General features: G+C 37.0%; 1 protein-coding gene across 3 annotated transcripts in view; it reads right to left on the bottom strand.

Annotated features, from left to right (window-relative positions):
• Positions 1 to 27648, bottom strand: part of CDH8 (cadherin 8) — a 327239-nt gene that overhangs the window by 19839 nt on the left and 279752 nt on the right. For all 3 annotated transcript variants that reach the window (XM_040982089.1, XM_040982090.1, XM_040982088.1), the window contains one exon: positions 17841 to 17958. In XM_040982089.1, coding sequence (XP_040838023.1) covers positions 17841 to 17958 — 118 coding nt within the window. The remainder of the gene's footprint in view (positions 1 to 17840; positions 17959 to 27648) is intronic.

Below are 27648 nucleotides of genomic sequence, written 5' to 3'. Positions count from 1 at the left end.
GTGAACTATGATGTGGCTCAACCTGAAACACCCAATATTGGCCTCAGTCTTCTGTTTATACTAATTGACTGTTATTGTCTATGTCTACATTCCATTAAAGTTATATACTGCAAAGTATATAGATCAAGGAATATACTGGGTATATGCTGAAACAGAATAGCATATGCTAACCAAAGCAATGTCCATATTTTAAATATGATCAAGAATTTAGGTTCAATAAGACATTTGAGTTTGCTTTCTAACTCTTTGGGACACACTTAGCAGGAGGCATAAAGATCAAATTTAAATGTTAATAATTTTTATTACTTTGTTGAATGTTATTAATCTTTGCTGCAGTTCTGTTACTATTGACTTTCTGAAACCCTGGAATAACAAGCTACAATGGTGGAAAGTTATAAGCCCTGTTGCTTTCACCCCACACAAATAACTCTAATTTTCCCTTCTGTATAAGCTATTTTTATCACAAGAGAAAAAAAAATGAGGTTTGAAAGAACACTGTTTTCATCAATATGCATGATAAAATCTTCATTCAGAGTCTGGCCAGTGTCTTCAGGACTGGGAATTGTGAAATATTTATGCTCCTTTGATAAGCATACTCACCTTTACAGTTGTTATTGATTAAACATTTGAAATAAATCTCTCAGCTTTCTGGTCTTTTTATTTGGCTTATTTTGAATTCTTGTGCCAAGTAACAGGTTCAGTAACAAAACCATATGTTGGCTCTGAAATTATTTTCCAATTTAAGGAAATGCAGAGATAGGCTGAAGGTGTCTGTGTAATTCATACTTGGAAGTTCTGAATTTCTTTTCCTCACAGAATATATCACATATGGGTGCCTTTCCCTTCAAAATTTGTTGCAGTACACAAAGCTACTCTAGGAAATAGCCTCTTTTTATTTTCATTTTATAGTCTTAATTTTACAATTACTCAAGATCTGCTTTCAGCCACTCTTCTACATCATTTTTAGGTGTTGCTGTCAACCTGACCCTCACTTTTGGATGGAACAGCGGCAATGAAGTCCCTTCCCATATGCAATTGTCTAAGTGGTCTTTGTTTCTCCATTTTCCCTAACCTAAGTAAATCATGCATCTCTCTTAGCCACACTTACCTAAAAGATCAGTCCAGAATTACTCCCCGCAGAATTATCAGAGCTCCTTTTCTACATGTGCCTTATTATTATCCTACTCACTATATTAGTTGTCAATTCTCTACCATACAGCATGCAATAAAGCAAGGGGCTTTATATTCACTTTCGTATACCTGAAACAACGTTGGATACAATTTTGCTATTTGCATTCTCAAGCATTGTGGTTGGCAACATTTGCATTAGATTACTATACAATATCCCTTTCTTTCCTCTTTTATCTTGGACAGAGTATCCCTAAGTTTTTATTTCTTCTCTCTCATAATTTCGATAATACTCATTTTAGATATTGTTCCTATATGTTCTCACCGAAGTCTGATGGCCCAATCTAACTGAAATTTATTTGTCCCTCTAAGACAAACCACGTAAAATACAAACAAAAAGATGTATAGATACACATATATGCATTTGCATTCTCAAAAAAGAACAGTGTAATGGAGACTAGAATAGTGGGAAACAAAGAAGAAATGCAGTATGCATCTCTACTCCCAAGTAAAAGAAGGCCTCCAATAAAACTGTTAAATATACCTTGACAACGAGGTACCAGTTCTCTACTATTGCCTGTACCTACAATTTCATGACACACAGAAAGAGCAGAAAGTCTGAGTTAACATCACATTTGAAGGACTATGTTATTGTAAAATACAGGGGACAACAGAGAGGCTAGAAGAAGGAGGCAGGCAGACAAGGCAGGGAAAAGGGGAAACTCTATACCTTCAAAATTGTATATGGAAAATAAAAATGAAATAATGTTAAAAAAAATCCAAGTATCCATGATTTTGTTGTACTTCATGAAAATGTCACATTTTAGACAAGCCAACGCTACAAGAGCGTTGTAGAAGATAAGGATCATGAAATATGTCTGTACCCACGTAGATCATGGCATCCATTACTGATAAGCCAAAAGCACCTAATTATCTTTTGTCAGGTATGTATTAATGATGAATACAACTTTTAAAAACATAAAAAGATAGCTTTCATAGTACTTCTCTTTAATTTACTATATGCGGAGCAATAGCACAATTGTAAGAATGGATAGGTGACATGCGTATCTCTTAGCCTATTTGGTCAACCAGGTTTAATCATATTTCTAGACATTGACAACTACTGGGATTGTTAATATTTAGGTATGAATAAACTGCTTAGGGGAAGCACATTGTTATCCACTTTAAAATTAATAATGTGTAGGAAAATCAGCGACACTTTTTGACGTAGTTAAGCACTCAAAGCTTAGACGGAGTTTAGGCAGCCATATAATTTCTTATTCAAATACTTTGGGAATAAATTGGGTCACTATTAATAACTGTCATTCAGGAACAATTAACAAAGTGGCAACAAGATTCCTATAGCAAAATTGTAATCATCAATGAGGTTCCACGGGTAGCAAAGACTTGGCAAAGTGCCTACAGTAAGATGAAAGAACATTTTTAAAACATCTAATGAATTTGCAGATCCTGGAAGGATATTTTCTATATAAAATGTTGTAGGATGTTATAAGTGTTAATTGGCTTCTTTTAATAACATATTAAGAAGGTACAGAAAAAAGGAGGCAAAATGTCAAAAATCATTCATTAGCACGAGTTAATGGAATTTAGGAAATAGGCAAACTGGACTAGCAAACACAGCCACATTTTAGTAGTGGATCTTGTGGTGCAACGAGCCCATTCAAAGTCAGGAGCCAGGAGTCTCCTCCGCATCTCCAACGTGAGTGCAGGAACTCAAGAACCTGAACCATGCCCCATTGCCTTTCCAGGACATAATCAGGGAGCTAAAGTGGGGCAACCAGGACATGAACCAGTGCCCATATGGGATGCCAACCAGCACTGGAAATGGAGGATCAGCCTGCTGTAACACTGCCCCGGATTCTGAAGTAAACTTCTAAAAACCTATAAAGTGTTATAGTAATGAATTTACCAATTTCTGATCTATAGCTGATAGCTGAATGATAGAATATTTTTTATAAACAGTTTGGAGTTCCAAAGATAGCTGTAGAGACATTGTGACAGATATGCAACAAGACCCTAGCTCCTTTGAGTTTCTTCCTTTCATATGCTCTGAAGTAAGGGTGTTAATAAGGCTTCTGATAATTCTTACTTGCAGAAAACATCTGTTAAATGTCCTTACCCTGGAAGATTTAATTCAATTTTTGCATAATCTACTGTCCTGGTAAATGGGAGAAAACAAGTTGAGGTTCATCGAAGCTTTACTTTTTTTAAGTTTTGAACTAGGTCATGAGCATATTTGGACTAATTCATTTAAAGAGTGATCCCTGGGCAAGGCGTGGTGGCCTAGCAGCTGAAGTCCTCACCTTGCACGCGCCAGGATCCCACATGGGCGCCACTTCTAATCCCAGCGGCCCCGCTTCCCATCCAGCTCCCTGAGTGTACCCTGGGAAAGCAGTTGAGGACGGCCCAAAGCCTTGGAACCCTGCACCCATGTGGGAGACCTGGAAGAAGCTTCCAGCTTGGCTTTGGGTCGGCTCAGCTCCAGCCATTGCAGCCACTTGGGAAGTGGATCATCGGAAGGAAGATCTTCCTCTCAGTCTCTCTTCCTCTCTCTGTGTCTGACTTTCTAGTAAAAATAAATAAATATATCTTTACTCACTAGAGTGAGGAAAACACTTTACCCTTCTTCGAGTTCTAACATCTAAAAACACTGCCAATGTTTCTTGAATTTCAAAATCATTCCCAGATGAGTATCATTGGTTCACATACTACAACAATTATTTGATCAGCACTTCTTAGTGATAGCTAAAAGCAACCTAGCCTCTCTAAGACAACATTGCAGTGCCCCTAGAAAGGAAAAGCCATGTTTGAGTAAAGATTAATGCATTTTTTGAGCATTAAAAAAAATCTGATTTATGGTAACCAAATTGTGCAGGCATTGAAGTATTTGTGGATGTTTTAAAATGACCTGCTTTTCATGAACATCAAGCTTTTGATCTATCTGCAGAGAAAAAACAATGGATGGATAGCTGCTATTAAATTTGATAGCGGATTCTGGATATAAAAAAGTTTTCTCGCTGTGAAATTTTAGCTGCCTGTCACTTACATTACATTATGTCACATCTCCCGATGACATATTGCAAGGCAATGCAATGAAAGTTAACATAATAGACAAGTGCAATTCATAACTTGGCGAGCAACGGAGACTGTCTTTCCCAGGAAGCTTCCCAGGGGAGAGGAGGAACCCCTTTCGTGAGGTCACTCGCAGCGCAGATGTTCCTGGCCTATCTGGGACTTATATCTTACTCTTTATTTTCCCCACCCTGACTTCCTTTTGAAGGTGAACTTCGCCCCTTTCTTCTTACTGTGATAGGCCTGTCAATATATACTTCATGTATAGTTATTTGCATTTAGCTTTGTTTGTTTTTGTTCTTTGTGGACTGTACATTATGCTCTGATACACTCAGATGACAGACATTCTAAGGTTGAGAGAGCAATAGCGTTTCATGGATCAGCTAGCAAGTGGCAGAACCCATATAAAGGAGCGGCTTCCTCACCATGTGAGACTGTCTCTCTTATAGCTCGCTTACATCATAATGGCTTCAGAGAAGTTTCTGTTTTTATTACTAGAAGTTTGAGAAAGACAAGAACTATACGGAGTCACGAATAACAGAATCGTAACTCTGAGAACCCATAGCTTTCCCGGTACTTCCAATTTTTCTATTATTTGCAACTTTCTTTTTTTAATTTCTAACACTATGAGAAACTAACTAAAGCGTTCCTTATATTAAGAGGCTTGGCTGTTAATAGTATTTTTCATTATTTTTAGAGACAGTGTGCTAAGATATTAAACATATAGATACCCAAGGATACTGCAGAAAGTTCACAGAAAATGTGTATTATGGGAAGCTATGCATGGATTTTAAGAAATTTGTTACACCTAAACATTTTGAAATGTTTTTCATTTATAATGCATTTATTTGAAAGAGAAACAGAGAGAGCAGCATATGAAGTTCATTCACTAGCAGACTTCCTAAATGCCTGCAGTGCTTAATTTCCAGTGATTAGTAAATATTTCTAAGTTCTTCATTGTTGTATTCCATACATTTCATACTCCTGCATTTTAAAAGGTTACTGAATTATTTGATATGTTTATCCTAATGCATTTGACCAACTATAGATGACCACTAAAACAGAAAACTGTAGAACGAATTAAAATATGAAGCAATCAGACAAAATGATGGTTTCCTTTTGTAGCATTTAAGATACTAGCAAACTCCTTGAGCATCTTCTCTCATATTTATTTCTATGAATTTTAAACCTCTACACAATACAGAAACACTAAAAGGTATATCAGTGTAGGACTGGTTACTTAATTTTAATAATTGATGCTCACTTCATTTTCAACAAAGATAAAACATAGGTCTTCTAGCCAACTTTCTGGCAGACAGATTTTCTCCAGCTTTGACATAATACTTCCGGTCTATCTTTGTTGTCAATCCTGTTGCTAGTATTTTTTTTGTTTTGATCCAAACACTTGAGATGGGTTTTAATTAATTAACACCCAATACAGTTTAAGTGATATGCTGATTTCAGTCTTATTTTGGCTCTCATTTTTCTTTTTCTATATAATTTTTAATATCTAGGTTTCGCTATCATCATGAAGTTTAGAGAAAGATGTACAAGGTTAGGTTAAGTCTTTGAACCCCCGACAGAATCCATGATCGTCTTTCCAAGTATGAAAAGCCAAATCTTGCCTTTCCCTTGAAAGACTTAGTATAATGATAATTAATTGCAAGGACTACCACAAGGGTCAGATAAGTACAGTCTAAAAGATTGCCTGACATACAGCAGTTGCTCACCCGCAAGCAGGTACAATAAATCGTCTTGTATTCTCGGCCTGCAATACCTACAACAGAGTATTTCAGTTTTTGGAGTGGTCTTCTCCTATGTGACCAGGTTTTACTCCAACAATTATTGTCACATTCTCAGGAATGCTAGATCAACTTAAGTTTTCAAAAATTAAACACAGCTTACTAAAATTATAAAAAAAATATATAAACCGTTTGATTGAAGGAATGTTTTTAGAAGAACCTACAAATTTAGAAGACTGAATACGGCTGGTGAAAGCGCAGCTGTAGAGGCTGAGTTGCTACAAGCGGTTTCGGCAAAGTCACTTAAACATGTTTGAACTTCAATGTCTTCATCTATAAAATTACAGTAGATTTATATTTACATATATATCTTTACATAAATCGGTATTCAATAAATCTTAGCTGCATTTTTTTTTTACCCTCAATTCGGTATAGAACCTCTTTAGAGTTATATAGAGGATATTTGTTTTAAGAAAATCATGGAGTTATTCAGCCCAGCAGTTAAGACATGAGTTCCAATTCCTACATTTCATCAGAAGTTCTGGGTTTGAGCCCTGGCTCTCCTTCTGATTCCAGCTGCCACCTAACACATGGCTCAGTAGGGGTTGAGACCCAGCCTAGTCTGTCCCATATCTATCCTGGTCCTCCAGGACACCAGAGGGTGTTGAAGTCTGACCCAGCTCGGGTCAGAGCTCATCTGCTCATCTTGGAGGCAGCAGACAAGCTCTCCAAGAGTTGACACCCTCCTGGGAGACCTGAACTGAATTCCTAACCCCTGCTCCTGGCTCCCAGCTTCTGGCTCCCGGCTCCCGGCTCCAGGCTCCCGGCTCTTGGCTCCCGGCTCCAGGTTCCTGACCCCTGCTCCTGGCTCCCGCTCCCAACTCCTGGCTCCTGGCTCCTGGCTCCTGGCTCCCAGCTCTCAGCTCCTGCCTTCGGCTGACTTGTCTCATCCCTAATTCTTGAAGACATTTGCATAGTGAACCAAAGAGATCTTTCTGTCTTTGTTAGGTGCACAACCTGCCTCTCTCTTTCTCTTAAATCTAAAAATTACAAGCAATATTTTATTAGCAACTACTCTTGTATGGTATGCAATATTAGACCACTTCTCAAAAGTACTTTCAAGTTAAACATTCATTTTAGAATGTGTATTCATTTTAGGAAGACAGTAAAGTTATAATGGAGTTATTATCGGAGGAAACGTTTTCTTCTCATTTCTGCCCTGCCCAATCATAATGTGAACTTTATGTAATTACCTACACATATTTTAGCTTCCTTATCTTAAGAAAATGATAAAGAATTTGGGATAATTATCTCTTTACTGTTCAAAACTTTCTTTGTTGAACTTTAACCTACCAACATTTACGACAAAGGAAAATTTCATGTTAATTCAGAGTACATGTTTCAGAACAGAGCTAACATATTTGTTGCAATCTGACGCTATCCACTGACTGATACAATGCTGATGCATAGGTATCTTTCTAGATGTGTTTACATCAATATACTTCCTAGCACCATCATTAGGCCTTATATGTGTAAACACATTTTAAATTTGTACAGCATGTTTGTAATACTGCAAATATGACCAAGACAAAATGCAGATATATCCAAAACACATAGAATTGCTCCATTAATATCCATTGGAGAATAAGGAAAAGTCATAAGAGCAAAGAATTCATGGATTTCCTCAGAGTGTTTTATGGTGCTGGTCTTTGTAAAATGTTTTAGCATTTCCTATCATTCCTGTAAGTGCATTTCTTGTATGGCAATTCTTTCATCCTTAATTGTGGAAGACACACAGCCTTCTCATTTCTGCAGAAGTTTACAAAAGTTCTTCTTCTCTGGAAGATGTAGTGATAAAACATCTAAATGCATTGGCAAAATTCTCATATTTCCTACCTGTAGCATTAGAATATATACAGCACTAATCAAAACTCCTCTAATGATTTATCATATTCATTGTATCATTATGGTGTATAATTCTTTCATGCTCAAAATTCTGTCAAAACACCCTGAGAAACAGAAACTACGGCAGTATAGAAGAATGTGCATTCCATATTTGATACTGAGGAGTTTGGTATAGTAATTTTGGGTATACAGATCATTTCAATAAGTATCACATTTTAAATGTAATTTTAGCCACTTCCATTTGAATCTATCCTACATCCTTCGAGATTTTGTTTTAACATTTTAAAACACTTAGGGTCTACATTAGAAAGTCAACCGCCACATTTCCATTTACTGGTGGATACAGTGCTTGTGTGATTTGAAAGTTAGTAACACTTGTCCTAAAATCACATTTTTGTCCACGCACTGTGTTTTCACACTCACTCTTCCCGGACATTAATTGAGTTGGTTTATAGGATAGGAAGTCCACGGAAGAGAAAAAAGTTCCAATATGATCTTGATGAAAGTGGCAGGGACTGTCTGGCCAAGTGAAAGATTGAAATTCAGGAAATGATCACTGTATTTAGCAAAATGGATACAGTATCATCTCTTGTTTTCATAGCATCCTAACATCTGAATCATGATAAGTCCACAAAACGCTACCAACAGCTCCAGTACACTTGCAGTGACAGTTGTGGAGGTTCGTGTATTTAAAGGGCTCATAAAATTTATTTGACCCTAGAGTAATAAACACTTTGAATAAATGACTCAACAGACCATGCCTGAACTCAGGCACCATGAGAACATCAATCTAAACAAAAATAAAGGAAGAATTCATTGTCTATGATCACAGCACACATGGCAACCTGATCAGCCAAACACTTCAGAGAGGGGTGATGACATCCTTGGAAACCCACATTTATATGAAACCCAGTGCAGAAACTGGAGAAAGTCTACCAAGAAATTTAATTTATTCCAATACAGAAGTTAGAGTGTGTCTTTGCCCCACTCCCAAATCACGGTATTTTGCGGAGTAGCATATGAGTTTTTCCACTCTATGACAAAAAGCCCATATAAATTATAGTTTTTTGATCATTCAGATCGATAGGAGACTGAGTCCTGAGAAAAATAAAGATATGCTGCACCAAAGAGGACAAGGACAGTGTTGATGTTATTCACTGCTCTATTCCCAATTCCCAGGGATGTGCCTGGTACATCAGAGATGCTAAGTAAATAGAAATTGAATGAATGAATCAGTGAATAAAGATATGATCTATTATTAATAACCTCAGAGGACGGTGGAGGAGACAATTTCTGATTCATGTGTCTGCTGTCGCGGCTACCATACTCTAGCTGCAGAAAAAAGCAAAGAGAACAAACTTCACAGCCACTCTTCATCACCTGCTGGCTCTGTTGTTTTCCCCCTGAGTTGTTAAGGCTTGAAAATTAGAAAAAGGAAAAAGTAAAGGATGTGCATTCCAAAGAAAGGAAAGAGAGTATAGATTCAAAAAGCGTAACTGGTTTGTCCTATTCAAGCCAAATACAAGGATGCCTATATAACATGGAGATGCTGTGGGAGGCAATGTTAGTGAAATAGTTACTGCCAGCATTTCTCCATTCTAACACATTTGAAGGTCTTTAATTAACGTTCCTAGGTTAGCTATTCACTAAGATGCTTCTCCTAGCTCAACTCTCAAATATCTCATTTGTGAATCTGCAAGGAAATCTAGTTTGTAGGTAGCCTTCACTTTTTTTTTTTCCATGATGGTTTTGCTGAGATGAGAATTACATTCGAAGAACAGCATACATGTTCCCCAACTCTCCTTTCCTGCTTTTCTTTCACTTCTACTTTATTCAGGCACCGTGTTAGCAGGCATGCGCAATCATTTACGCGTCAACTAAGGGGAAACGGAACGGCACACTGCTAATGACCTACCAACTACTTCATTTCTGGTTCATTTTTAATATTTTTATTTGTTTCATTGATTGTATAAAAGAAATTCAGGAAGCTCACAAATTTGTGGAAGAAACAAGAAAAACAAATCAATATTTATTGAGTTTGTCAGCTAATGAACTGGGCATACTTCTATTCTTATTTTTGCTAAAATTAATGTTGTATCACTCAAACAATACAATGGCAAATATTATTTGAATGTTTGAGACAAAGGTCCAGGATTATTTCATCATTTTCAGAAGTTGCCACAGCTCATAATCAGAAGACGTGGAATTCAACACTAAATATTCCACACTCTGAAGCCTGCTTTGTGTTCCACTGAGACCCTTTCATCTTTCATTCTAATTCACCCCAAGTCAACATTTCCAACGCTTATCTTTGTGAAGTTCCCCCTTTGCTGTTGCCATTTTTCCCTCTGCCTTCTTATCCACTTCTTTAAGTAACCGAGCAAGTCTAAGCAGTTGGCATGTGTCATTCAGGTCACATCCCCAGATGGAATGTCACATATGCCTAATGTTGTGTCTATAAAGTGCTCAAATTAATTCCGAATGCAAACTTGTGTGCTGAGAGGAGATGAAATGCTTGTCAACTATATTTAAACTTTTTTAGAAAAGGAGCTTTTGCATAGACTGACAGTTCATTTTGTTTCCACATTCAACTTTAATATTTAGTTGTGCTTCTAAAGGGCGGTCACATTTTTTTGACACTCAGAAAACTCTCATGATCTATTTTCATTCTTGTAAATAGATACCAAACCGGCAAATAACATTACTTATTGATAACATAAACAACACGCTACAAACAAAACTGGCTAAATAAAATAAAATTTTTAAAAAACTACGGTGAGTAATTCTTTATGTTCCTCCTGTGGATCGAGTGATTCCATCATTTTCTCCTGAAGAAAGGAAAGTTATGAGTGTCAATATGCAGAAGATAATTAAACACATGCTCAACTACGTGTTTGTTTAATTTGCACCAATGTTTTTCAGGATTAGAATGCGCCATGATTTTTGAAATGTTTCATAGCAAATTGACAGAGAAGCTTGATGTAGTTCTCAACTCTGACTGGTATTACAACAGCCACACACGTATGTGTGTACTATGCTTTTAAATTATATCCCAGAGGTATGCAATCTCCAAACTACATTTTCTCTCCCAACATACACTGAATAATAGATAATAAGGACAGCACTTTATCTGACCAGAGTAATAATTTTGGGATTTCCAATATGTGCAAAGGCAATTCTTCACTTTAGAAGGTACCTTTACACCATAACTTTTTGGAGACAATCTTAAATGATTTTATTAAAATTTTCCTAAGAGAATAAAATCTTATTTTCTGAATCTAAGTATACGCTGTAGAGTCATATGCAAGATTAGCTATTTTTTAGTTTCTACATTGCCCTTAAATACAGTTCAGGCAAGCGTTTGAAATATATATATTTAGCAATGGCACATTGCTGGAAGCATAAACAGCAAATTATGAATTGCTGGAACAGAAATATTTCAGATCATGGATGCATAATGCTCCATATCTGGTAATCATGCAACCTTCTGTTTCAGGCAAATTAAGCACTGTCATTTATGATTCAATGCGAGGAAAGGTAAAATGTTTTGTATGAGGCCCTCTGCGATAGCCTGGCAGTTAGAGTCCTCACCTTGCACACGCTGGAATCCCATATGGGCACTGCATCTAAACCTGGTAGCCTTACTCCCCAGCCAGCTCCCTGCCTGTGGCCTGGGGAAGCAGTCAAGGACCCCCCAAAGCCTTGGGACTCTGCACCCTTGTAGGAAACCCAGAAGAGTCTCCGAGATCCTGGCTTTGGATAAGCCGAGCTCCAGCCATTGTGGCCACTTGGGGAGTGAATTAATGGACAGAACACTTTCCTCTCTGTATATCTGAATTTCCAATAAAAATAAAACAAGTCTTTCTTTAAAATGTCGCTAGAAGCCAGAACTGACAGTCTGTATAGGAAGGCCATATATCCAATGCGCGGTGCTGGATTTTCTGCTGTGGATTTGCCCCTTCTGCCAGCAGTGTAGCGGGTGTCCTACTTATATGCAGGGATATGTGTACACATACATATGTGTATATACATACACACACATATAGAGGAGAGAAGGGGAGAGAGAGAAGCGAGCATAAAAGCATACAACACACAGCTTTTGCTTACTGTTTAGGTATAATTTTGGGAGAAACTCAATAATGGACCTGGTGAAGTTGAAGGACAGGCTCTTGTAAACACTTCTTCAAGAATATTATTAAAGAAAGCCCTTTCTTAGCTTCAAAGCACACACGAGTAATGTATGAAGACAAGGTGACCCGAGGCAGCCAGAAACAGGACAGCTCTGTTTCCCGGATGGCTTCGATCGCTAGGTAGCTGGGCAGAGAGCCCTTTCAAGTAAAGTCCAGCTTCGCTAGCCAGGGCTGGCTATGGTAGAGGAGAAAGGGGGGCTGTCTGCCTAACCACTGTATCCTCAGGGCACGAAAAGTTTGTGAGCATTCAGCTTGAAAGAACTGGGTCGGCTTTGGTGCCCTGGAATCAGGAAACAGTGAGGAAGGAGTCAGAGATGTTAGTCAAACCTGCCAAGGAGAGTTGTCACTTCAGATTTTAACCTCTGCAAAACGGTCCCCACAGGTTATGCATGTTGAGAAGGAAAGATTAGGAAAAGTTTAAAATGACATGGTATGCTAGAGTTACGGAACATGAGTCCAGAGCTAATCCTCTGCATATAATGGTAGCATGAAAATTGTTTGCAAACACCAGGATCCAATATGGATGCCGGTTCGTGTCCCAGGAGCGCCACTTCTGATCCAGCTCCTTTTTGTGGCCTGGAAATGTGGGTGCAAGGTTGTGCACTTCTGAACCCACATGGGAGTCTGGAAAAGAAGTTTCTGGCTCCTCGCTTGGGATAGGCTCAGTTATGTCCTTTGTGACAATTTTGGGAGTGAACCAGTGGGTGAAAGGGCTTTGTCTCTCCTTCTCTCTGTAATCTGTCTTTCCAATAAAAATAAAAATAAAAAATTTTAAAGCACATGATTCCAGCAGGTGGGGAGTTGTTAACCCACCACGTGGAGTGAGCTGAGTTTCACTTTTGCACAAAAGATTGGGTTAAAAAAAAAAAGACATCTATATATTTAAAACCAGATCTGGGAATCCTAAAGAGCATTCTGCAGTTGTAAATATTTTCCTTGCGCTTCCATTCCCAACTCTTTTGATTTCTTCTGTTATAAGATCCTTTACACTGTTGTATATTCCAGGACTAGAAGCCATACAGGTCAGGTTTCTGAGAATCAGCAAAATGGTCACTTTCAAAATTGAGGGCTACATACACACACACACACACACACACACACACACACACACACACACACACACACACACACACAAATACCTATAGAGCGAATATTGCAAAGAGATTTCATGAAGAATTATGAGAAGGAGGAATATAGCAGCATGAGAAGTTGAGACCCAACAGATGAATACACAGATGATCTTTTCCCATTCATCAATGAAATTTTTTTCTGTGTCAGATATGTTAAGAGATTGCCAAGTCCCAGTTTGCCTACGTGCATCATAGCACACATAACAAGGAGAGAGGTACAGCTATCCTGGCATATTATAGATGAGAAAACTAAGATTTCACATCATTTGCTTTTAGGAAAAGTGTTTTACAAGGGATAAGTCTACATGATAAAAAGTGAGAAAGCCTCTGTACTATATAGCACTTGAAATAGGCCCATAGATACGACAGAAATTCTTCCAACAAAGCAAGAATTACGCTCCAAACATACAACACTGATATGGAGCTTACGATTAGATAAAGCATATTTCTGCTAAATTCTAGTCAACATCAAGGTTGTCAATTACGGAACAATTTCTTTAGAGTGTGTTTCTAATTAGTACTATTTCAAGCAACCAAGAAATACCAAGAAAGCAGTTATCTTCAGCTGGCGTGTTTCTGCAGCTGACTTTTCTTAAACATAACAAACTGATAACTAGGTCCAAATTCACTGCCTGTTTCTGTAATCCCACAGGCTCTCTCCAGAGAACAAAGCTCTGTGTTTTTCCTCATTCCTTTAAACACATGATTCAAACATTTCAGGAGAAACTGTGACGACAACCATTTCACCAGACTGTGCTCGGGCAACTCCAATCAAATTTTTAACCTAAAACATGCTGACTGGAGAGAGCAGGTTTGTGCAAACTTCAAATTCCTGCAAGCAAGGTATTTCAGCACCTGTAAAAGGTCCATTTATCTTCCCTGTCTTATTATACTGATTTGTTGGGTGTCTCCCATTTCCACTGCTAGAATGGAAGCCTTTGTAGAAATGTGGTCAGAAAAAAACTCTGTTTAAAAAAATGCATCCAAATGAAACATGAAACTATTTTTCTGACTATATCATTAGAAATAGCAAAGTGCAATAATTTTTGATGTATGTGTAATGTAAAGGACCCACTGTGTGACGAGGTGAAAAATGATAAAATAAGTGCATACCAATTGGGTTAGATTGACCCTCCTGCCCTAAGGAGGAACCAGATCCTGGGAACTGAATCCCATGAAAAGCGCAATCAATTTCCAGGAAGCTTAACTGTAACTATAATTATAAAATTACTCATCTTTGCTCTGACTTGTTTATTGTAGCTTCTGTATTTTTGCTTGCTTGCTTGCCAGTGTAAAGTTCACCATGATATGAGTTTTGTCCTCATTGCCCTGACAGTTCCGGGCTGTCTCCTTCAGACCTGTTCCAGGTGGGGCAATGGCCAGCTGGCTAATAAAGATTCGCCAAATCTAAATTGGGTTCTGTCATCTTTTATACGGTGCACCCCAAAATAATCATATTTTTATCTTTGCTTCTAAATGTATCCGTTTTGAAGGTTGTTTCCTAATCCTGGCAGAAATATGATTCTAATATATTTGGAAGAAGAATTGCTTTGTGAAGTCACTCAGATGTAAAGAGTATAGAGACAGCTAAGTTAGTTTTTATTTTATCTTTGATTATGAATTAGCTTAATATTGTGTTAAGGAAAAATCAGTTCCAAACGTGGAAGAGCACAATAATTTTGAGCTGAAAAACATGGCTGCAAGTTCCTTGAAATTACAAAATGCAAAAAACACTTCCTTTAAAGATCAAATTAAGCAGGAGAGGAACTCATCCATCTACTATGATTTGAATAAGTTTCCAAATTCTAACATTTGTTCAGGGGGGGTATGGGTATTGAAACTTGAGCATTTAATGGAGAATTATCAACTCTGACCCCTGAAAAGCCCATGTTTAGAAGACAACAAATTTGGTTATGCCATTTGATTACATTTCTACATGTTTTCAACATAAAGGCAATCTAGTTGTGTTGTAAAGCAAATAATGTCAAATGTTTTCGCTTAGTTTTGTGTTGTCTTACCATTAACATTGGATTGTCAAAAATATCTGGCTATTTGCTAAAAATAATACATACTCATATATATTCATCTATAATCATATGTATGTGTACAACCATATGCACATATTTTTAAATTTATCCTTAAATTTAACAATCCCTTTAATTCTTTTAAATATTAAAAAGAGAAAAATTATGTTGTCTATTTTCAGCATAACTATCTGGATACCAATAAACTAGTGATCCACAGAGTAAAACTCAGAAATTTCTGACCTAGGAAACAGGAAATAAATTACAAAGTTTATATACCTGCTCCAAAGATCCAGGGCTTCGTGATTTACTCTGTGAAGGAAATGCTGAATATTATCCGTTAACATATGTTCTACTTTTTTCAACTTAGTCTTGGTTTATGGTGTCTTCCCAACATAAAATATAAGCAGCTACCTCTTTACTCTCAAAAAAAAAAGTCCCTGCTGGAATAATAAAATATATGTTCTCTTTTTGCAAAACAAATGAACATCGTATTTAACATAAACAATCATGACACCTAGAGTGCTCTTGCTTGCCCACATCATTTTGGCATGCCTGGCATATATGATGTTTAATTTCACAAAACAAAACTAAAACCTATTAAGGTAATTCAACATTGCAATACATAAAATAAATACTTATGTAATTTTAAGTATCCTGTTTTGGGATTTAAGCGAAAGGAGATTTCTGAAGTGTATAACATTGTCCCTTCTACTAACTCTAAAAAACAGATAAAACACATGCAGTTTGTTCCCTTGATGAGTCCACATGCACTTCAGGAGCATGAGCTCGGCAGGTGGAGCAAGTGTTTGACACAGTAATTTAAGATCCCTCCTGGGTGTGCTGCTTCCTGCACCAGAGTGCCTGGGTTCGAGTCCCACTGATTCTAGCTTCTTGCTGATGAACACCTAGGGAGCTGACAGATAATGGCTCAAGGATTCGGTCTTCTGCCATCCCTGTAGAGCACCAGCAGTAAGTTCCCGGCTCCTGATTTCAGCCTGGTTCATGCCCAGTGGTTGCAGGCATTTGGAAGATAAAGCGGTACAGGGATTTCTCTCTTTGCCCCGCTTATCTCATAAATAACTAAATGGTTTGTTGTTGTGGTTGCTGTTGTTGCTGTTTACGTATTAGGGCACAGAGAATACAGACTAAAACTTGACTTGCTGTGATGCACAATCACACTTTTTCATTCATCTAGTCATCCAATACTCGTTTATATGTACAGCATCTAAGATGTGTAAGCATGAACCATAGTTATGCTCAATTATGTCAGCCTAGAATTTCTGATAGAGTTGTATTGTTGTGCTTTAAACATGTGTGAATGACTTCTACAAAGGGGAAATATAAACTCTGTTAACAGAGGAAGAAAGACCACACACTTGCATTAAAGTTCCGAATCAGGAGTGGCTAACACATGGGAGTTTCAGTATTAACCAAAAAAGATTTTCATCTTAATTTTATCATCCTGGAAGTCAGCTGGAGTAGCATCTCTGTAATGCCTTTCCAATTTCCTTTTCTCTGATGCATCTTACTTTACCACAATACACCCAAAAAGCCAGCGGTATCATTTTAAAGGTAATTATACAATATATTTCATACAATTTATGAAAAGTAATTGTGCTTCATAAAGGAAGTTTCATCAAAACTCTCCACTTCTCTGAAACAGAACATGGGGCATAAACCAATAATGCATCATGTATTAAATTTTACATTTCTAATTGACTTTGTCCTATAAGCACATTATTCAGAATCCTAAATACCTGTTCACAGTAAGCTCCAAAACTAGCCTGAGCCAATAACTTACATTTTGTTAATACTTCTAAAATAGCTGAAACTAAGACCTGGAAATATTTGAACCAGAGTGTAAGAAACACTGGCAATCCTTGTTAAATATATAAGGGAACAAAATATGTAAGAAAATATATAACAAAACATATAAGGACAAAAATATATACATGAGACAGACCTCTAAAAAATGTGATACGTTGCTTTCGAATGCAATAGGTAATAATTTAAGGAAATGATAACGGAAGCTCATTACTCAGGAATTAATGAAGTAGATTAAATAGGTTCTGTGGGCAAAGACTTGACAATAAAATCAGTTCATATTAGTTCCAAAATAATACTGATAACGACTGTCATTCAAAAAGGATTTTCTGATGTAACTGCTATTATTAAGTCAACACGGGCTTAAAACAAATACCTTTAATGTGTACCCACATATCAAGCAAAATTAGAATAGTCTTTCCCCAAAGACCTGAAAGCACTCAATTAAAACAGCTGCAAAGTATAAGCCCACTCTTCTAAAAGATAGCTCTAGTTTTGTATATCAGAAGTTCTGATGCTGTCACAGGGGTTATTTGTTTTTTCTTCACAGTCTAAAATAAGTCAACTGAAGTATCCCCTGGGATAGAATCAATTTTCACATTTATAATTTTTTATCAGTTGTTTCAGTATTGGAAAGTGGGGGGGGTGATATAATTACCAGGCAGTTGGACTGATAATCTGGATTTCAATTGCTCACGAGTGAACAAACATTATTTCAATGGCATTTTCAGCTATACGATAAAATTGCATTCTGTGCTCTCATTCATATTCTACCCTGTTTCATAAAGCTAGTACGTTTACCTTCATTTTTCTTGATGGTGAAATTTGGATTGTTGACCATTTCTGGAAGAAGACTGTATAGGAAATAATGTCCGTTTTTGGGATCATCTTTGTCCATGGCACTTACAGTTTGAATGACCTGTAACATAAAACTTGACATCAGCATTTGTGATGAAAACAAAGGGCCTCCTATTGCCTTTAAAAGCTTAGACGCATCCCATTTGTGGCCTGATATTTGCACCCAAAGGCTCTTTTTTCCAGCTCTCTAAATTGTCAAGGATGGTTTGTGCCAAGAAAAAGGAGAAAAAAAAAATCATCATTTTAAAACCTCGGCTTTGATAAGTTGATGAAAATTAAGAGCGTTACCTTTGTGTCCATTTGGTGTCTGTGGCTTGAAATAGCAAAGTTAAGTGTATTTGAAAATTCCACTGGGCAATTACAGGTTTCTTTCCAATTTGAGTATTTACGGGCATCTAGAATGAGATTTGGAATTGTTACAGTGATTGCAGTGTGGCTCTGGGGAGGATCTTGGAGGTAAAGGGCTTAGATCTGGAATCCTTCTAACTCTTGTTTCATTTCACTCATCAGACTACAAGTGCTTGCCAAATAGAGTATTCCTCAGCACAAACATCCCTGCAACAAGCCTTGCTGATGAGTTGCATCTGTTCTCTCCCGACAATGAAGACTGCTTTTAAAGCTGGTGGATAACACAGGCAAACAATGCTTTTGGAGTGTATTCTGAGATGAATAAATTACAGGGATTAGAAAAATCACTACCGTGCGGGGAGCTGTTTGGATAGAAACAGACACTTGTGATCCATGCCTGTTGAACGTGCGTGTTTCATTCGCAAAGCTGCATGAGTTTAATGCTAAGCTGTTTCTTGGAATGTCAAAGAATTATTGTAATAATTTGTATTGACGAGTGTGTGATATTTATTATTTCGTTGTGAAACACTGGACAAGAACTAAAACAGTAAAAATTACGGAGAATGCTTCTGTTGTAAATAATAACATAATTTCTACCAAAAATATTTATGAAGCAGGAGAGTCAAGGTGATACTAGATTTACTAAAAAAAAAAGACAGTGGAATACACTCTGTTCTAAAAGTTATATCCCAGTGAACTTTATTAATTTCATCATAAATAAAATCTCATTTTCACAAATGATTATCAGTGCTTTGTAACTTATCGCCTAATTAAGAGTAAGAATCATGATTTCAGAACTTTGAACTATCATGTTTAGCATTTATCAATGCCATATGAAAGCAGTGAGTTACAGTTATTTGAGGCAAAAACGAAGTAAATTCTCTCCGCTTGGAAGTTTCCATTTGGATGGAACAGGTTCTTGCTTGGTAAGTGCTTGACAAGGCTGCGAAGGGGCTTCTTTCTAACTTGAAAATCTTATAAATGTCTGCTTAGCTTTGACAACAGCAGGAGATACAACAGGACACACATGATATACGTTAAAGAGAATCAGGTGGTCCTTCCAAGAGGACACTGAGGAAAAAGAACAACATGAAAGATCGGTTTGAGCCTTCACTCACTGCGCGTCATGCGGGAGTCCCTTGTCTCTTGCTGTAGCGTAGCTTCCTCGTACGTATACGGTAGGAATGAGAAGAGCACTTTCCTCAAAGAATTGGATGATCAGTACTAGTTTGTCTAAATCTCTTGTCACAATTTCTGGTTATCAGTAAATATTCATCATTACTGTCGTTGTTTTCTTAGAGCCATTGCTGTTTATTGATGACATGGCAGTTGGATAAGTGTGCTAGCTCTAATATTATGCAAGCATAGATCCATCTGACTTGTATTACAGGAGATAAAACTACATTTACTGTCTATGGATAATAGCATATATACCTGAATATGAAATTCAGTTTCAAAAAATAGCTTGAATTAAAGTGCGGGGAAAAAAAAATTTTTAGTAACTCTTTGAGACGGCCAGCCTATACAATCATTTAATGGGAAAAAAAATGCGAGTTACACACTTCATCTAGGACTGACCATGCTAGATTTTCATGTAACAGAGTCAAAGGAAGAACTCTTTGAAAGGTAGTTACAAAGAATAAAGGCGGTAGCGGGGGGGGGGACCTGCTTGTTAGCACCCAGTCTGCATAGAACTTACATTACAAGGTGAAACTCCAGCAAGCAAGCCCAGCAGCATGGGAATGCATTTGAGGAAACTAAGAAAGAGGGGGCTTGGCATTTGGGGATGGGGACCAGCAATAATTAAATGTGTTTGTCTAATATATTTGGTAGATCAAATGTCTGTAACTAGTATCATTTATTTCATTTCTCATTCAGTTTGTAATTAATCTGCATGGAAAAGGGTTTAAACATGTAAATGGGTCCAGCTAGATGAGAGTCACTTCAGTAGCTAAACCCCGTGGCCAAAGACTCAACAGTTGAGCTTACCTGTAGTGAAAGACTACCAGTAAGTGCTATATGATATCTCATACATTTGATCTGAATAGCACAGAAGTGAGTGTGGTTTTTTTTTCTCTGCTACTTACTTAATCCAAGAACTTATTGCACATGCATTTTTTGAGTCTCATCTCATCACTACTGAGCCAGAAAGCCTCAGGGCAAGGCTTAGCAATCTGCATTTTAAAGAACTTTTCTGGATGAATTTGGTGAGTCCTGAAGTCTGAGAACCACTGTTTTGAGCCAAGGAAAAGGATTGGTATTCACAGCTCTCTCATTACTATGAAGAACGCTCATATTGTCAAGTTCTCTTTAAGCTCAAGGCATGATGTGTTGGGAAAAAAAGTGGTTGAAATGGTAAATATTTGCATCATTTTCCAAATAATGCGTAAACTGGCAAAGGTTTATTTTTTTGGTTAATTAAACCATGTTTGATATTTCATTTTGTTGAGCATTTTATGCAAGCATAGATGCACAAGGATCACTTGAAGGACTTTATGCCATTAAAATGTAGTAAGATACTCACACTAATAAGGCTGAGTTTTTTATTGATGTATCACATCTGGATTCACTTAGCTTTAAGTCAAAGTAAAAGAACAGATTTATTGAAAGGCATAAATCTCCACCAAGAAAATTGTATAGTCATGCTGAGTAATGACAAACGAAAACTTCACAGAGTGCCCAATGTGAGCTCTATGACCACAGTTGACTTTCAAAATAGACAGCTACTTCATAGAAACCTTTCAATATCTTTGGCTCAATAAGAACACCTCTTATGAGTTGTGTAGATATTCACTGATTTGTTCTTAGGGGCAAGGTAGTATAATATATGAGATTTTGCCCTCCCATTTTAAACAATGTCTGGCACTTGGCAACAATTTAATCTGTATTACTTAATGAATTAATGGATTGGTGAATAAATTATGGCAGATATTTTTGAATCACCGTTATTCTTTGCAATGCTTCAAAAAAGTATTAAAACGCTTCAGCACTGCAGTGCATTAAACACATGCAGTACTTATATGAACCATCTGGTTCTAGATATGATTGCTTGCAAACTCCCTGCACATTCTTTAATATACACACCAGGATGCTTCAAAATCTTGTTGATGTCCATTCTTCTTGTGTATGTGGTTCAGTTAAAGTAGGATTTAAGCCTTCAATATTTCCCAGATTATCTAAGTTAATCACACACCCAAGCTCCTTACTGTCTTTGTTTTGGGAGAATAAGTGTTTCCTACAGATTCTAACTACTTAAACGCACAAATAAATAGTTAGAAGTTCTAGTTTGCAGGAAAGGCATGTCTAGATAACACTGTTCAGTTTCCATTTTAGAAATGCTTTTCAAAGTTTTTGGAATATATTCTCCAGGAAGTCTGAGGAATGAGTCAACATAATAGCTATAATTCATGCACAGTGCTTGCTCAGTCAACATTCAATTCTTCTATTTCCTAAAATCCTCTTGTAGTAAATTAGTGATAGAAAAGTAATAGAAAAGAAGTAAATGGCAGCAATGGAATTCATAATTCTATCTTGTATTAATTTTTCTACTATTGTAAGCTTATTTATGGTGATCAATATTGACTTTTTTGGAACACTGAAGTTTATTTCTTAAAGTAATACTTTCAAACATGGAGAATAAGATGGCCCAGGAAAGAGTTTCATGTGGCTGACATGTCTCAGTTTGAAAGTGAGACAGTAAAAAATTATTTAATTATGCGCACATATGAGGGGAAGTCCATAATCTTTACAGGTCATCAAAACTGTCCTACCTGAGTGTAAATAACCATTGTAGTTAAGGACTTCCCTCAAACAGGCAGGAGGTGGGGCTTGAAATACAAGTTAAGAAAAATGGAAATACGGATAGCTGAAAAATACATCTCAAAGCCTCAATACTATAAAAATATCCTCCTAAGCTGAAGACATGAGCTTCTGGTTATCCTCCTGGAGCAAGGAATTTACATACTGGGTCACATCCACTACACATCATTTAATTTTCTGAGTGAAACACTAAAACTTTTTTATGATCAACTTTATATTTGGGAAATGCCAGATTCCAGAAAATCCTCTGATAAATTTGTAAGTGCAAGGAAAACATACAGTTAATCAAAATCAACAAAGGGAATATTGCATAACTTTGCTTAATTGATTCCCAAATTTATTAGGTATACTTTAATATAAAGAGACACACACATATATATATTAACAAATTTCCTACTATACCACCCTATAGATTGGTATGATATGCATACATGTTATTCATAAATTCATTTTGAGAAATGTCGAATTGGAAACCTGCACAACCTGAGTCTTACAGGTCTGAAAGTCCCGCTCAACCTCGGCCTTTAGGTACTGTATCTCGACATTTGGTGGTTGTACTTGTTAGCATTACCCTGTCTACCTTTGAGCCCTCAAGTACCACATCATATTCAGTTTATATTAGCATCACAAAGTCTCTGCCAAGCAATTCTCTCTATTGAGTTACTATGACTTTCTTCAGAAAGCATGCTTATCATCATAGTTCCTACGACCAAATGGAAAACAACATACCTTGTGTTGACTTGTCTCTCACACTTATTCAAACATGTTGTTGGAAAAGAAACAAGACTAAACCAGTCATTAGTAGCTCAAGATTTTTAAGAAAGTACTGTATATTCCTTTCGCTGTGAATCATCGATGTCTTTTAGATGATCAGAGTAGCATGTGCATTTGTCAAGAAACCAGACTTAGCCAATGTATGAAAATGCTGCAAGCAAGACTTCTAAAAAGGTTTTGCTAGTATGTATTCCTGTACATGGTTTGACTGAATGAAAATAAATCCAAAATTCATGTGAAGAAGAATGAAGTATGCACCCTACCTTTACCTTTGACATTGAAGATAACTTTTAAATTGTAGAAGGAACAATCATCTCAACCGAGGTAAATAGATTGTCCAATATTACAATGACCCACTTGGAAATCACTCATAATGTGTGCTTCAAATCAGCTCATAAGAATTTAAGAGTAAGAATTAAAAGCCAAAAATACAATTCCAGTATGATAAAATTTTAAGATTGTGAGACTGGTTAAAATATACATAACTTGGTTAAAATTAATGCAAAATTCTTAGGGAATAAAATGTTCCAGTATTTTTTTTTCAGATTATACAATGTTTACATCAACACTGCAAAATATTTTAAGGTCAGCAACCAAGATTAGTGTATTATATCCTATCGTCCAGCACTGTGTGAACATGAAAACAATTGATATACCATTAAAATACTTGCAAAAGCTAAAATTTGCAGACTTAATGGGATAGAAACAAAATCCATAAAATACTTTTCTTTCCTCTGTTACGATTACGATCCATAATTTTACAGTTAAGATCCAGGGTTTGGTGGGATTTTCCACAGGTGGTCAGGTGACCAAACTCAAAAAGCTCTGGGCCTTAATTTTTTATATTCTGAATTTTTGGATTAGGGAGGTTAGACCAGTGCTAGTAATGATTCAAATTATTTATTGAGCATAATAATCATCTCAATCCATACATCACTATTTATTATTCTAATTATTCATAAAATATTGTAAACTTGTGTAGCAGATGCAGAAGTTCAATAACACAAACCTGGAAAATGGCAAAAATGTCATTTCATATTTGGATTATTATAGCTCCAAACCCTTAGATTTTACAATTTTTTAATCCATGCTTTGCTCTTCTGACAAAGTTATGAACTAAAAGTCCTGATTCTGTTAACGACTCTCAAAATGTGATTTTGCTACATATGCTTTCTTATTCTTTTATGCATTGCATTAATTTATCATCTCCTTACTCCACACCCAAAATATAGTGAAAGCAGTATTTTATGAGTTGTGTTGATGCCATCAATTTCATCTGCTTTAAAATCAATCCTGTCTCCCTCTTGTGTATGCAGATGGATCATGAAAGATGCCTGCTGGCAGGAAAGTTAAAATTAAATCTCCTATATTTATTGTTTCATGAGTATTATAAAATGCTATAATTTCATTTTATTGTTTCACATTTATTAGAAAAAGACTCACAGAGATGGAAAAATGAATAAATAAAGTAGAAAGCCCATTCATTGCTGATGTTTACCAAGAGATAAATATATTTTCCCATTAGCACTATTTCTTTTCCTTTAAGGTTTCATATTCGCTGTTTTATGAATACTGACCACAGGAATTTGTGTTTTGTTAGAAAGAAAGCGATTACCCTTGTCTGGAATTTTTTTTTTTAAATCTCTGACAGCTATTTCCTGAGAGAGGTGTGACAAAGGAAGCAAGCTTCAAAATGCCCTGTGTCCCTGGGAAGCATTACAAGATTCTAGGAAGCAAACAGACTTGAGCACCTTGCAAAGCCATGAGTAACTTTCTCACAATATGCCTTTTCGTAAGCTTTGAAAGGCTCTGATCCTGTTCAACAATATCTTTTTTGGTGTGTGTGGGTATCACAGAACCAGCATTATAGCACAACAGGTTAAGTCTCTACTTGGTCTCTGATGTCTTGTGCTGCAGTGCCAGCCAGTACAGGTCCCGGCCTCTCTGCTTCTTGTTCAGCTTCCTGCCCTAGAGCCTGTAAAGGCAGTGGATAGCAGACCAAGAGTGTGGGCCCTTGCTGTCCATGTGGGAGACCTTGCTGGACATTCTGACTCCTGTCTTCAGCGTTGCCCAGCTCTTGCTGTTTCAGCCATTCGCACAATAAATCAGAGGATGAAAGCGCTCTCTCTCCCACACTTTTCTGCAATCTTTGAGGCTCTTTTTTCAAACAAACGCATCTTTTTTTTTTAATTGCACCAAAACAGCCTTATCTTTAGCTCCAGTTTTTATGAATTTTAATGAATGACCTCAGATATATGACTTGAATTATTTATGGGGGCATCTAGCACAATTAATATTGTAATTGAGAACATTTCAGATCTGACTACCACTGTCTTTTGCTGTTACTGCCTCATGAAGATTTCTTATTTTTACTTGTGTGTGGATGTGTGTCTGCAGACTTTATTTCAGCATGGTCCTGTTTATGCCCCATCTTATTCTTGCCTGTTACACTCCAGCCACAGCTGTCTTCAGTCCTTCAAACAGACTGCGCTCTTTCTCCCTTCAGGGTCTTTGCACAAGCTAATGCTCTTGGTGAGACACCTCCTTTCATGCCTCGTCCTTTCTCATTTTTCAAGTTTCAGCTTAAGTGACACCCACTTTGAAGCCACTTTCTCTGACAACATTATATAAAGGAAAATCTTGCATTTTCTTTGTTCTCTTGAGTCTAGTTGCTTTAATATTAATCTCAAACCTCTTCTTAAAATTTTAAATGATGGGGTTTTTTTTCCATTCTCTTTCTTTTACACTGGTTTCCTCATTAGATTCCACAAAAAAAAAGAACACTTATTTGGCCTTTCACAATTTTTTGCTTAGCTCGCATTTCAATGATTAGCATCGTACAGATGCGTAATAAATATTTTCAATCAATGAATGATTTTTGCTCCAACGAGCATGCCTGGTGTATGAAGAGTACAGAGTGTACTGTGTGTCTGTGAGTAAAACAAATGTTTCCATGGTGATATCTGAGAAAAATAATTGTTGAAATATTTGTCATTGCTCAATGAATGTGTAAGAACCAATTTTTCTAAAATCATGCTCATATCTATTATGTTCCAAGAATTGGTTAAATACATTTAGCTTTGAAGTGTGAATGACAATTTGTCTATTTTATTTCTTCATTGAAATCTGTCATTCCAGTGGTAAACAAACGCTATGTTGCTACAGTGTTAGTTAGACGTGAAAGTGGGTTTTAAAAAAAATTAAAAAAAAAACGGATACCAAATTGTTCATTCAAATTGCAGGGCTAATGAGGAAAAAAAAATACCCCATTGGGTTTATTTATAGTAACCAAGGAAACTCCTACATGAAGACTAATGGAGGTGAAACAGTCTGTTACATGATCAGCTCTGAATTGATTATTTCTTCTCTGAGTCTGAACAAGAGGCTGTGGCTCCCATCTAGAGAAATGGCAGGTGTTTGGATCTGTGTCAAGGAATCATCTGCAGCAAGTAACCCTGTTTCTGCCTCTGACAATCAAGATACTGAGAGCTGGGAGGATCATATCAGGGCGATGCAATAAACAGGAGGGCTTTGGAGGACCTTCCCGCCCACGCTGCTCACCAGGCTCTCTCTTTCATGTTCATGTCGGAAGGCAGTGCTGGCTGCTGTACAGGGGAATGCTTCTAGTTCCTTCACCTTTGTTACCTGGTCCTGCACCTGTCCGTTCTCTTCAGGCACAATCTGGTTTGGATACTTGAGAGATGCTTCTGTCTCGGGTGCAACTTGTCCTACTTTAAGAGATCTTTTCATTGAGAGAGCTCAATGTCCTCCCGTTTGTTTAGCCTCCATTCTGTTCACAGGATTGGAGGAATTTCTTGGAATAATTATTTACCCCATGCATAGCCAAACCCTGACACGTAGTTTCTATCCAACGACTAATTCCCTATCTGAGAAATGCACTGTCAAACATATCTTTTTTATTTTTAACTTGGATTTGTGAATGCATACTCTTACTTAAGCCTTACACATTAGAAGAATGTAAGTTATCTGTTGGGTTAACTGCAGGTTCTTCATTTACAAATCACTCTATGACAACATTATTGAATTAGATTCTAACAAATAAACTGACTGACTTATAAACAGTTATGTACAATATTTTAAAAGTAGAAATAAGCATCAATAAGAAAAAGCTATTATTATTTAATAATGTAACAGGGATATTTTAAAGACTCTAATGAAAAGCAGTTCAGGTGAATTTGGTGCAATGGCCTGTGAGCTATTATTCTCGGTGTTGGAATCTCTTCATTTCTTCAGGGAAATGTCACCTTTTACTTAGGTATTATAACAAGGCAGTAGGTGAGGCCAGTATTGTGGCATAGTGGGCAAAGCCTCTTTCCTGCAATGGTAAACATGGGCATTGGTGAGTCCTGGCTGTTCCACCCCCAGTGAAGGCTGGCTACGTATGCACCTGGGAAAGCAGTCAAGAATGGCCCAAGTCCTTGTGCCCCTGCACTCATGTGGGAGACCTGGACGAAGCTCCAGGGTCCTGACCTCGGGACTAGCCCAGCTCTGGCCTTCTTGGTCATTTGGGGAGTGAACTAGCAGATACACAACCCCTCTGTCTCTCCCTCTTTATAACTTTTTCAAATAAATAAATAAATCTTTTTAAAAAAGGATGCAATAAAGGCACTTATGATTTTCAATTCTACTTTCGAAATGACTCTACCCCCTGATTTTAGCACAGAGGCATCACAAACTAGAGAACAGTGCTGAGATGAATGGAACATGGCCTTCTTTAAGTCCCCCACATTTTGTTTTAAGTTCTGTTTATGTACTCAATTCCAGTGAAAAAGCAAATAATAAAAGTATT

Source organism: Ochotona curzoniae, unplaced genomic scaffold (assembly GCF_017591425.1).
Source record: "Ochotona curzoniae isolate NIBS_2020 unplaced genomic scaffold, NIBS_Ocur_1.0 contig_3622, whole genome shotgun sequence".
NCBI lineage: Eukaryota > Metazoa > Chordata > Mammalia > Lagomorpha > Ochotonidae > Ochotona > Ochotona curzoniae.
Note: the sequence above shows the minus strand (reverse complement) of the source record. Positions and strands in the feature narration are given on the sequence as shown.